At 37.9% G+C, this 12,849-nt stretch overlaps 1 protein-coding gene across 4 annotated transcripts in view; it reads right to left on the reverse strand.

Annotated features, from left to right (window-relative positions):
- Positions 1 to 12,849, reverse strand: part of ANK2 (ankyrin 2) — a 629,932-nt gene that overhangs the window by 312,382 nt on the left and 304,701 nt on the right. The window contains exon 1 of one of the 4 annotated variants that reach the window (XM_087437711.1): positions 10,831 to 11,440. The exons of the other annotated variants lie outside the window; for them this stretch is intronic. Coding sequence (XP_087293837.1) covers positions 10,831 to 10,914 — 84 coding nt within the window. The 5' untranslated portion in view covers positions 10,915 to 11,440. Of the gene's footprint in view, positions 1 to 10,830; positions 11,441 to 12,849 lie in introns of those variants that run through there. 4 annotated transcript variants of the gene reach the window in all.

Below are 12,849 nucleotides of genomic sequence, written 5' to 3' on the forward strand. Positions count from 1 at the left end.
ACTACACAAAAAACATTTTCCTATTTAGATTTATACTTCTGTTTTGAACCATATTTGAAAAACATCAATCAAAATAGCTTTTTAGATTCATTGACCAATCAGCGAAGGCATATTGGTGTAATGGGTTTGGGACATAAAGAGACCTCTATTTCTTTAATTCTCGATCCTATTTTAATTGTTTCAAATGTTGTTCTATCAGCATAGCACAGGGGTTTGGAGAGACAGGCAGAATGGTCATCTTGACTTGGGGTAACATCTAGGGTCCATCATTTAGTAGCTATGTGGATTCAATCAGGGAAGCTTTTCAGTCCCTCTAGACATCAATCTCCTCATCTTTAATATGGGGATACTATGGTGCCAACTCATCAGATTATTCTGAATATAAAATTAGATAATCTATGTAGAACTCTCAGCACAACGGCTAGCACATAATACTATGATAAGCTCTCAATATTTTTAACTATTGCTTATTATTTACTATTGTAAAATGTTGTTCCAATGAGGTGAATTATTTTTCCTAATGAATGATTATTCTATAATTAAATTGTTCAGCTTATTGGATAAGACATAATTTATTCAAACAAGTTTGATTTAGGTAAACTTCATCATAAAGCCATAGAGAACCTCCATTTTACTCTCATTATATTACTATCGTTACCCTCATATGGACCTTTGACAAAGCGCCAGAATTCCTTTTCATATTGAGGAGATAAGTAATCAGGGGATAATCTTGATACATAAATATGAGTCTAAAGAACAGCCATTTTTTAAAAGTATGTTTGTTTGGATAATGGGTTGGGTTTGCACACATCCAGCAATATCCTCCTGCACTGTCTCCCTTTGCTCAGCTACTCTCTGAGGTTAAGAATGAAGTGCATGCCTTGGAGACTAAATGAAGATGATTGGCTTGTTTGCAATAGTAGTGGCTAGATTAGTTAGCACTATGTCCTAAACAGCTGAGCAATTCAAACCAAAACCTAGTCACACTCATCCTAAAACCTCAGTATATGGACTTATTCTAAGTCTCAGAATAGATAGAGTATAGCAAGGTGTTACTCAGAAACATTTTATTATTGCTACTCAAATGTGGTTTTCAAAATAGTGTAAAATTATGGAAACAAATGGGTAATTCACATTAAGGCTTTTCATAGTCACTACTGTAGTATAAATCATAGGCTATGAGGAAAGTGTTGCCAATTTCTGAATTCTCAAAGTACAAATACAAAATTCTCAAAGAAGAATTTTACACATATACTTCATTTTATTCCTGTCACTTGTTCCATTTTGTCCTGTATGTTGTCTTGGGAGAAGCAACTCTCTTCGATAGAACTAAGGGGTAAACTCTGCAATGTAAATTCTACTCTAATATCAGGTTTATGTGTTCAAAATTATCAAACAACTATTGTACCTCAAAATCCACTGAAAAATACTGCTCTGCAGATAAACCTCAGATGCAAATCTATTTTATCCTGCTGAATCCACAAACTTTTATGCACACTTTCTGAAATGCGCGGAGGAGGAGCTACCTACATGACATTTCCTCAATCCTTCTCCTCACCTGTACTACACAGGACACAGCATTATCATCAGGACAGAGCAGTACTTAACGTTCTACAGAAGATGGACCTGACAGCCACACTGAAGGGCACACCAGCTTTTCTTCAGATTTAGAAGACTCATCTTAACCCTGAGTGTGACAAATTTGCCTTAACTCTGTCACAGGCACACGTTCTCATTACATGCTGTGTGACCCAGCAATGCACAGGTGTGTGGCACACAGCCACACCAAAGTCCTGGGGCAGACGGATGAGCTGTAAGAGTACACCGTTGTGATACCCCTCTCCTCATGCTGAGGCAGAACAGAACTGATGTCTACAGGCTATCAGTGAAGTAATTCATTGACCATTTAAATATGAGCTTTTGAACAACTTTTCTACACAAATGCTGATATGTGGTAAATCAGGCTAAGCCTAAGTTGCATAGACAATTATTAAATATATTTACTACAGTTCATGTCAACAACACACACATATCAAATTCATATGTAGACCTCATCTTTTGAATTTGACTGATTTAAGAGGGCACTGAAATGATTTACTGTGTCACCTATATGAAAAATGCTATACAATCATGCCAGGTTAAACACATCTAATACAGATGAATGATTGAATGTGAGAAAATTAAAGCAGATATTCAAACTAATTTTAATAAGCCAGTAGGATGGATAGTTCTAATAACTCTAATGGCATCTCTAAACTACTTAATGCGAAGTGTCTGTACTTGTTCTAGTTTTTTCCTTCACGATTTTCATTTTAAAATATTGGTCTTTAGCTCAATTGTCACCCTTCGGTGCAATGATTACAACGAGACAGTGCTATAAAATTAGATAGGCAGGCATCCTGCCACCACACTCTGAATTCAGGGAAAACATCTAGAACATCTGAGAAAAGGGATCTTTAGGGATAAGCATTATATGAAAAGAAAACTGAAATCTTGATACAGAAAATGCCAAATTTCTCATGTATAATCCTCATAATGTTTTGACTTTTAAAAACAGTTTTAATAATTTTTTAAAAGTTAGAACACCCTCACCTAAACTGGCTCAGTTTGCCACATGAAAATATTTGCTGTTAAAGATCAGCATTATAGTGAATTATTACATTATTATATTAAAATACTTATAAAAAGCTACCACTTACTAGAACTTGGTAAAAGATTCTAGGATGGTCCACTTTTCGTTTTAACTTCTTTAAACTTCCAAAATCAACAGAGACCCTAACACTTACTTCTGTTCCATAGTTTTACTTCTAAAACACCCCTTTACTTCTTGCTCTGATGTGTGTGTTCTCTGAAGTGGCAGTGGCTATAACTGTCCTTCTTTTATGGGTAGAAAGGCCAGGCAGCCAAGGGTAAAATGATTGGCCATGAGGCACTCTGCCTGCCAAAGAAGATGGACAAAGACCATGTGCAGAAACCTGTGGACACACCAGCAAGTGGAAAGCAAGGAAAAGTCATGAATTTCACATACAAGGATCTGAAAATCCAACAGGACCTAGCTACTCGCATCAAACTCCCAGAAGTATGCCAGCACACAAAGTGGGCTAACATATAACAGATATAATAATAACCATAGGAGAAAAGCCATTTTCAGCTAATATGCAAAGTCTTAGGAGTTCCTGTATAAGTGTTCCAGGTAATTACTGCCCTGGCTTATCCATACCAGTATCTCTTAAGATAAAGGCAGAGGTTGATTATTTGGATAATTTCAAAAAAGTGTCCCTACTAGATTGAGATGCCTTGTTAACTTGGAGGCTTACTTACTGGAATTTACAAGTGGCTACAGAAATAATTTTATGAACACGAATATATATGGAGAAAGGCTTCATAGATAAGATGAGTGATTAAAGAGATATGTGCTATAGGAAAAAGACATAGAATAAGTCCCCCAAACAAGACGGATTCCAAACTGTAAGCCTAGAACTGACCATGGCTCAGAGCATAAGGACATGTCAGGGAGAGTTCACCCACAGAGTTTATGACTGTGAAGTACAGCAAATCTCGCAACAGTTTCCTAATCTTTAATGTGATTTGTAATTACATGGCTGAGGTTGCCCCATGTGGATTGCCTGTGTATCCCCCTCCTTCATACTCAAATAGTAGCCATAATTCAAGGCTCAAGACTATTGCTCACTCACTCGTAGGGCCAATACGTAGATACATCACACTTCTCCAGGCTCCCGTAGAATTTATTTTTGGCAATGAACAACATAATACTTATTACTTATAATACTTGTAAGAATTACATAATACTTATAATTTTTCTCTGGATTGCTCATTACTCTTTTTTTTTTTTTTTGGACAGAAATATCTGCTCAATCAGATTATAAACTTGGTGAAGGTATCAACCATTGACTTTTAGCCCGGCGATGCCATAGCAGCTAATACAGTGCTATACACCTAGCAAACCAATATAAAATTGTTGAATTAAAGGAGCTTTCCTATGCGTTAGGAGGAAACACCTAAATTAACTGAGTTAAACAAGCTGATTCTTAGAAACTGAAGCTCATTAAGCAAATGTTAGAAATCAAGGTCTTTGTCTTAATGAGTGCAAACACAAATTAGTGGGTAGAAGAAGATGATAGTTGCCTATGAGTTTACAGAAAAACATGAATAAAAACCAAGTCTGAGAACTAAGTAGAAACTCACTCTGTAGATTTAGGTGTACCATTAACTAGAACGTATTTTAGCATCTTCCTCCAGCTTTTAAAAATTGACCATCCATAAATGGTTGGCAGTATTAATGGATTTCAAAGAAAAGAAAGACTCTATCATATTTACTCAGTCTCAAGTGTATAAAATAGTTACATTTTTTCTAGCAAAAGATTGGCTCATTTGGTAGCAATCCCAACTCTCCCCTCTTAAGTAAAAGGAAATTGAGATGGTAAGTTCATTTGTTGTGATGAATCCTGCCAGTGCCCACTGAGATAAAAATAGGCAGTGGTTTTATTTCTGCTACCAACAGGAATCAGAATAGAATACAAGCAGGAAAGAAAGAAAGCCACAGATATATTTATAATTTAGCATGCTCTGAATTAGGACAAGACAGTAACAAGTACAGATTAAACATCTTAATTCTATTTCAATATGCAATCACTTGTCTCTTTAGAAACTTTATTAAGAAGGAAAAAGAAATATCAAACACTTCAGAAAAGAGTATATGAAAAAGAACCTTCCATAGAACAATTACTGGGAATATCATACTAACAAAGTTTCTCAAGAGAATAACTAGAACTAAAGTTGTGAAAGTAGGATCAACTTTTTATGATAGCTTAATTTAATATGTCTAAACCACATGAAGATACTTGTTTACTTATCTGGTTGTTCCGTTCATTTTTGTGAATTTTCAAAGCCCAGTACATTGTCTGTATACACTGAAAGAAACATCTACACCAACATATCACAAAATGAGGCAAAAGGAGGGAAAAGAGGAGTCCTGCTTGGAGGAATATTATAGACAGCCAGGAAAGAAATCACCTTTATGTATTATTCCGAGAAATTAGAGGGAGCATTTTGGAGAATGTGATCAACTGTTGTAAGATAGGAAGCAACAGAGGGCAAAATCTGGAGGTTATCTCGGCAGAAGATGAACCTGTAGGTACCCTAGGAGCTCTTTAAGAGACACAGAGGAATAGCTTGGCTCCTGGTTTCCATGGGAGAAATGGTTCAAAATGTGTCATTTGTTGAATAGTAGGAAAAATGTCCATCATTTCTCCAGCACCATCCCTACATACAGTCTCTGAGTCGCCAGCTCCACATCTATGAAACTGGGATAATAATACTCAATGAGAGTTATTTTGAAGATTAAATGAGATGGTGTATGCAAAGCATTTCTAGGCTCTAGATGTAGAATAAGAGTAAAATAGAAAAAAACACTTTCTAGTCTCTTGTGTCATTGCTTTGCCATCTAGACTTAAACAAATGTAACTGTAAGAACCAAGTAATAATCTAACACATTCAATTGAGATTAGAGGATTCTTCTTTCTAAAGTAACGGTGTTCATAAAAAAGAGTTGGGAGCCTGTTAAAAATCCCCCAAAGTGATTGAGTAGGTCTGAAGCGGGTCCTAGGAATTTTATTCCTTTAGGAGGCAACCCAAGTAATTCTGCTAGTTGTGGTCAGCAGACAGCACTTTGCTTTAAAAAGGATATTCTAGGATTAATATCTACATATGAAATTAGTGAAAAAGTCAATATCATCATGGTGGATAGAAAGAGACAGAAATAGAGAGACAAACATAGAAAGAAAATCACAGAATACCAGGTTGTAAGGGATTTTACCATCCAATAAAAAAATTTACATCATCCCTGACAGATGGTCATCTTAAATACCTTCAGTGATGAGGAATCGCCGTCTTCAGGCAACACATGCTATTCTGGGTTATGAATTATGTAAAAAAAAAAAAAAACGGTAAATCATAAGTTATTTGGAAAATTGAAGAAATGGGGATATTATTCAGGATGACTTATACATGAAAGACTTTCTAGACTTGATTGAACTAGGTAAGGCACCAACTAAATTCAAAGCTAATTTGACTGCGAGACTATTTGAACATCCAAATGTTGGATCTGCTACCTGATTCCACTAAAAAAGCCATGATTCTGGGGCTGCTATAAAAATAAACCTTTTATTATGTGTCTCATTCACATTTCAATGGTGCAACATTTCAATAACACATCTGGCATTAGTATTATCTCCCTATTTAGGCAGTGGCAAGTAAACAGCAATAAAAATACATATATAACCAAAATATTCTGCAACGCTCATGAGTATTTTAGAACAATGGTCCAAACCAAAACATCTTAAATGAATATTAGGTATCCTACAAAGCCATTTTATCTTACTACTCTGTTGAAAACAATAGTACTTATATTTTAACCTTTATATAGTTTTATAGTTACTCCACCAAATGAGGAAAATAGTTATTAAGCCATTTAATTGTTTACTTGTTTTAGAAGAACTCACAAAGCTGAGTGGTTTCAGATGGCTCTGTCTCCTGTGATTGATGCTTGGGAATTTCCATTTTCATTTATGTAAATTATCAATGGCTCATGTAGCCTCCTCTAGCACAAATCCACTGTTATGTCATTGATACAAAATTGGAAAGTGTGTGTGGTGCTGCACACTAATATGGTCTTGGACTATTTTAATCTAATCTGTCAAAATATTGTCTGAAATAAGGAATTTTTATAGACTTGTCTGGCATTTAGAATAGGCTAAAAACTCCCTTACATTGATACATTTCATGTAGGTCCCACGGCTTCCTTTTAGTCCAGGATTTCATTGAGAATTAGAGTAGTTCCCACTTCTTCACCTCCACTGAACCCCTACTAGAACATCAACCCCAAACCTGCACCTTGGGCAATATTTGTGTGGAATAACTGGGCCTTAAGGAAACTGTTTTATTGAAGTATTAGATGAAAAAGGTTTCTATGAATACTTTAGCAATGTTACTATCTGATTTATTTTATTTTATTGGACACTAAAGAGCATCCAATAATAAATAAATCTCTCTCTCTCCAAAAGCACCTTTGTGTTCAAGCTTGAGATAGAGAAAAGCAGCCACTGACATCTAGAGCTGGCCTGGTACTATCAGCGAGGCCTTGGTATTGGCCTATTGAACATAAACAATTTCACAGAGCATCAGCATGAGACCAGGCCACTCTGTGGCCATGAGGGAGAGGACGAAAAATAGCACCACTTCCTTATCACATCTGAACACAGACAAAACATGAAGGTTGTCCAAGCCACAAAATACCAAACATCTCCCTCTCTGGCTCAAGAGGAGACTGCTGCTTCTTTTTTTTTTGTGAGGAAGATCAGCCCTGAGCTAACATCCATGCCAATCCTCCTCTTTTTGCTGAGGAAGACCGGCCCTGAGCTAACATCTATTGCCAATCCTCCTCCTTTTTTTCTTTCTCCCTTTTTCTCCCCAAAGCCCCAGTAGATAGTTGTATGTCATAGTTGCACATCCTGCTAGTTGCTGTATGTGGGACATCGCCTCAGCATGGCTGGACAAGCAGTGCGTCGGTGCACGCCCGGGATCCGAACCCGGGCCACCAGTAGCAGGGGGCGCGCGCATTTAACCGCTAAGCCACAGGGCTGGCCCCCGAGACTGTTGCTTCTTTACTGACTACAGCTTCAGTGACACTTTAGTCTGCCCTCCTAGAGCTAAGATTTATTGGGAAGCACAATCATAGACCTGTCCCCACTTTCTGACAGTACCCAGTCCAGAGCGAGCCCACACTTTCTCAGACCTTTCCCCAAATCACTCATCCAAAGCCCAAATCCTGTGACTCTTTTCTAACATGTTTCCCCACGATGTGCATCCTCCCTCGCTGCAATGAGCTGTAACCCCAACACGTTCAACCACAGGTGTGGGCTGGCTTTGCACATAAGACATTGGCAAGCTCAACTACTAAAGCCAGAATAGACATGCTTAAGAAAAGCTAAAAGAATTACCTTTAAGGTACTCACTGCAATTCTGATATAAAATAATCTCCTTGAACTTTTGTTTTCACATTGTGGGTTTTGTGGCAAAGAATCCTTTAGTTTTTTGCCTCGAACTACTTTTGTGAGGTATGGAATAAACAAGTGGATTATGGCTCATCTGTTAGATATTTACTAGAGGAAGAGGCATGCTTTCAAGGAAGGCGATTCAGCATGTTAGCTCAACACCCAGGCCACAGTGAGCCTGGTGGTCTATAATCCTGGATGCTTATATGGAATCCTGCAATGGATGCAATGTGAACCTCTAGTAGAAAAAAAAAAAACAACTGTATTGACATGATGTGGTATTGACTTTGCTCCCATTCTTGCTTTTCTCAGATTTTATGCTTATTAGGGATGCTCATCTCTTGATTATTATTTCCTCATCAAAGCACATTTAATGGTCTAGTTTCTAAATATGAAAACTCAAGTTGCCTGCTGTGCAAAAATATATGAAGCAGTAATTTAAAGACCTAGGGTATATTTATGTAAATCTCAATAATTTGTCCAAAACAAAAAGTTTCCAATTGTAGCATATAACTTTTGACATTTTGAAAAATGACTACGAGCCTTTACAAAGTACCAATAATTATATTCTGCCTCTCCCAAAAATATAAACAGACTTTCCTTCTACAGGGCTTATTACAACAAAAAATTTCCATTTAAGGGAACAGTAACAACATCTAGAAGTTACTACCAGCCACTATATATCTAATACTGCTCAAAGAATTTTATACACATTATTTTTAATCCTCACAAAAATACCAAAAGGTATATGCAATTATTCACATTTTACAGATGAGGACCTGGATCAGAGAAATTAAATGAAACGTACTCCAAATACGCAATATTAAAGGATAGAGCTAAGATTCAAACCCGCTTATGTCTAACTTGACAAACTGAAGGATGTCTGTGCGTGTGTGTGTGTGTGTGTGTGTTTTCCTTTTAGGTGAAATTATTTTTAACCACTCAATATTCATGTGTTTTAGCAGCTCATTTAATATGTGCCTCTGAATCTATGCATAAACACACACACATTCAAAACTTGCTATTAATTGCTATCATTTTGACTGCAAGTTTGGAAAAGTATTTATTCCTAAAATAAATATGTTTGAGAAAATGGAGCTTAAAAAATCTCATAGTTATCACATATGATGATTTTGTCTTCTCTACCTCCTCAAATACTTTAAGATGGCTTTGGTCATGTGAATTTAGTATCATCCCTCAGAGCTTAAAATCTTGAGATACATTCTCCACCCCTTTAGTGGTTCTGAGTATATTGTTTCTAATGCAACACAGGGACTTTAAGGAGAAATTAAGAGGATTTTGAAATGATACTATGAATTCAAGCACAAATTCCTTTTTTCTTTCTTTTTCCCTATCTCTTGCTCTCTTTCTCTTTTCTATTTGCTTTTTCTTTTTTTAAAAAATGTTGATCAATTAACTAACACTATAAAAATGCCCTTGAGGTCTGGGAGATCCAGAATCCTTAGGTACAAAAGGACATTCTACCAGTGTTCCTGCCTGCCCTGAATTATCCTTTTGCCTTTATCAGATTGCATCACTATCTCCATGCTATTATTAAAAAATTGTCATCTGTGGGCACGCTTATTTTTATCAAATTACATGGCACCATACAGATATACTAATCCCTTGTTTGCTAATACAATGATCTTTTAAACATCAGAGGTTTGGAATTGTTTCAAATTTTTTAGATTATGAGACATTTAGTACATCAGGGATCTATAATTTTGAAACACAATGCAATTTCAACATTATCAAAATGAAAAATATTCATTTGTTCATGATAATCATTTTTTAATCTGCTCATTGAAAATCCAAAACCAAACACTGGAACCATTTACATTAGAACCATATCTTATATCCCACCCATATTATTGCTTCAGGAAACAAATGGATTTTAGGAGAATTTATTTAGAAGGCATCTCTTTCAGAGGTGGGGCTCAAAGAGCTCTGCGAAGCTGCAACAGTTTACCAGGAGGAGTCAGGCCATAAAGAAAGAAGTCGTGGCATTGGGTGGGGCTGAATAGTTTGCATCTTTCCCCCTGTTTGTCACTGGAATCATTCCCATGAAAAGCAGGGGTGTGGGAATGTACGCCAGGGTAAGAGATCCTGCAGACTGCTTTGTGTGCCCACACCCCCACCCCATAATCTCGTTAGCTGTTTATCTTAATCAATGAAAGAGCTATCACAATGTCTGAGAAAACCGTAGAGGAGGTAAGCAAGCCAAAGAAATATCACGCTGGGGATCATATTCCTCCTGTGACAACAATCTTTTCTCCTCAGGTAGAATACACTTAGGATGGAACCAAAAGGCATTTGCTGTCTAGCCATCTCGAGACCATCACCGAGCAAAAACATCTGGCCAAAAATCTTCCTTTTGCTTCACAATGCACCTTGCTTAATGCTTCCTTTTAAACTCACACATTCTAAAAACAAAATGACTCTCTCTCTACCCGGTTAACACCAGAAGCATCCATGAGTGGCCACAATCCTTAATAATCCACACGCCGAGCACACCTTATCTCTGCTCCCTTCACCATGTTCCAGTCAGTATCCAGCATGAACTGGGTTCCTTTCCTAGTCTCAGAAAGCAGCAGTTTGCACCTGCCTCTTTAAAAAGCAATGCGTGGCACCGCTATAGTCTATAGTTACAACGCTCCACGGTTTCTATAGCCTCACTGATATACACATTCACACACACACACACACACACACACACACACACATCTATGTACAGACATTCCAAATTCCGGCAATTTACCTTTTTGGGCCTTTTTCTTCTCTGACTACTGCCATTGAACTTCTCTCCACTGTCGCTTTTCTGAGCTGCATCTTCGCTCATCATTTTGAACAATTTGGAAAGAAAATAGCTCTGCCATTAAACCCCGCCGCCGTACAGACCACTAGCGAGTGTGCACTTACTGGAGGAAAGCAGGAGGAGGAGGAGGGGTGGGGAAGGGGCGCGCACTGGGAGGGTAGGGACGGTGACGTTGCCATGGTAGCAGCTGCCACAACTGTTTATCCGACTGCATTGTTAAATCTGATTCAACCAATTACCATCAGGGACCGGTTACAAGGAAGACAGCCTTGAAAAAAGAATGCCAGGGATTCAAATGATTTGGGGACTCTGCTGGTTAGTTTCCGACACACCCTCAATTCCATCAGCTCTCAACCCACACACAAAACCTGCACTTAATTTTCTTCCTACAGGTACTTCAACACAGAACAGATACGATGCACACTAAGAAAACGAAAACATTCTTGAACGTGTCTCTGAACCTGAAGAGGTACATTTCAGTTGGTGAAGAGGCTACTCAAGGAAAAGGAATAGCTGTTAATGTCCTAAAGTGAATATAAGAAAGTTACATTTTTAAGATGTTATTCACTTGACTTTGAATGATAATCTTTCAAAGCTCAGCTTAAGGATGACTTCTGTCATAAAGCCTGGAGAACAGGTCCCCCAGCAACCAGGTAGCACAGACCACTCCCTCTTCTGTGCCTCCTCTTTCCCCCGTAGCTTCTGACAGAGCACCTGAACACTATGGCACAACACACATTGATCCAACTGTCTTCTTGACAGGCCAGGAGCTTCTTACGGCCAGGAGTATGTGTACATGTGTGCGTGTGTGCGCACACGCGTGTGTGTGTGTGTGTGTGTTTGGGTGGGGGGAGATCACTGAATTTCCCAGAACCAAGCATGATGCATGGCACATTAAAGGCAGTTAATCAAGGTTGTTGAATATAAAAGTAAGACACTATAGGTAATACAAATATAAGAAAGTCATGGAGTTACAACATTTTATAACTGATCTTAGAAATCTTCTTCACCTAATTCTCTCTATTGACTGATGAATAAAACACAATCCCTGCTCTCAAGGAGCTTATAATATAAAGTTCCAGAATTATTCTTGACAAGAAAAGAAAACAGGGCTTGTTTTTGTTTTTTGTTTTTTTAATTTTTATTTATTTATTTTTTTCCCCCAAAGCCTCAGTAGATAGTTGTATGTCATAGTTGCACATCCTTCTAGTTGCTGTATGTGGGACGCGGCCTCAGCATGGCCAGAGAAGCGGTGCGTCGGTGCGCGCCTGGGATCCGAACCCGGGCCGCCAGCAGTGGAGCGCACGCACTTAACCACTAAGCCACGGGGCCGGCCCAGGGCTTGTTTTTTAACAAGAAACCCAATTTCGTCTATTGGATCAAGGTGGCCATATTTCTATATTTAAACATATTAAAATGTGGATGCAACCAGAGCCCAAAATGTTTTGTTCAAATACACATATGTACACACTGAACACTCATCCCTATTCCTAGAAAACAAACTCAAAGTATAATACACAGAATACTTAGATGTAAAAACAGAGTAAGGATTTAACCACTGAGGTAATGTATAAAATACACTTTGAAAATTGAAGGTGCTTATGTGAATGTGTTATCGATATTGTTAATCTTATCATTATTATTACAAATATAGGTAATTTTCAAATCAGAAAGTCTACTTTAAAAATGTTTCTTACACGAAAATGGCTACCAAAATTGGAACTCATCTTTCCAGCATACACAGCAAGAAAAATTCACCTTCTATCTCACTGCTGTTGGGATTGCTCTCTCTCTGCCTTACCATCCTTAAGACCCTTGCCCCATCCTCATCTAAGTCAGCCCCTGTCTTGCTGCCCCTCACTCCCTCCAACCTCCCACTGCTGGAGCAGACCCATCCCACCAGTGATGCATCAGATCTCACAGCCAGGACACAGGCAATGGGGCTCTTTTTTCTGAAACAAA

Source organism: Ceratotherium simum, chromosome 12, assembly GCF_057802395.1.
Source record: "Ceratotherium simum simum isolate JZ-2026a chromosome 12, ASM5780239v1, whole genome shotgun sequence".
In the NCBI taxonomy this organism is placed as follows: domain Eukaryota; kingdom Metazoa; phylum Chordata; class Mammalia; order Perissodactyla; family Rhinocerotidae; genus Ceratotherium; species Ceratotherium simum.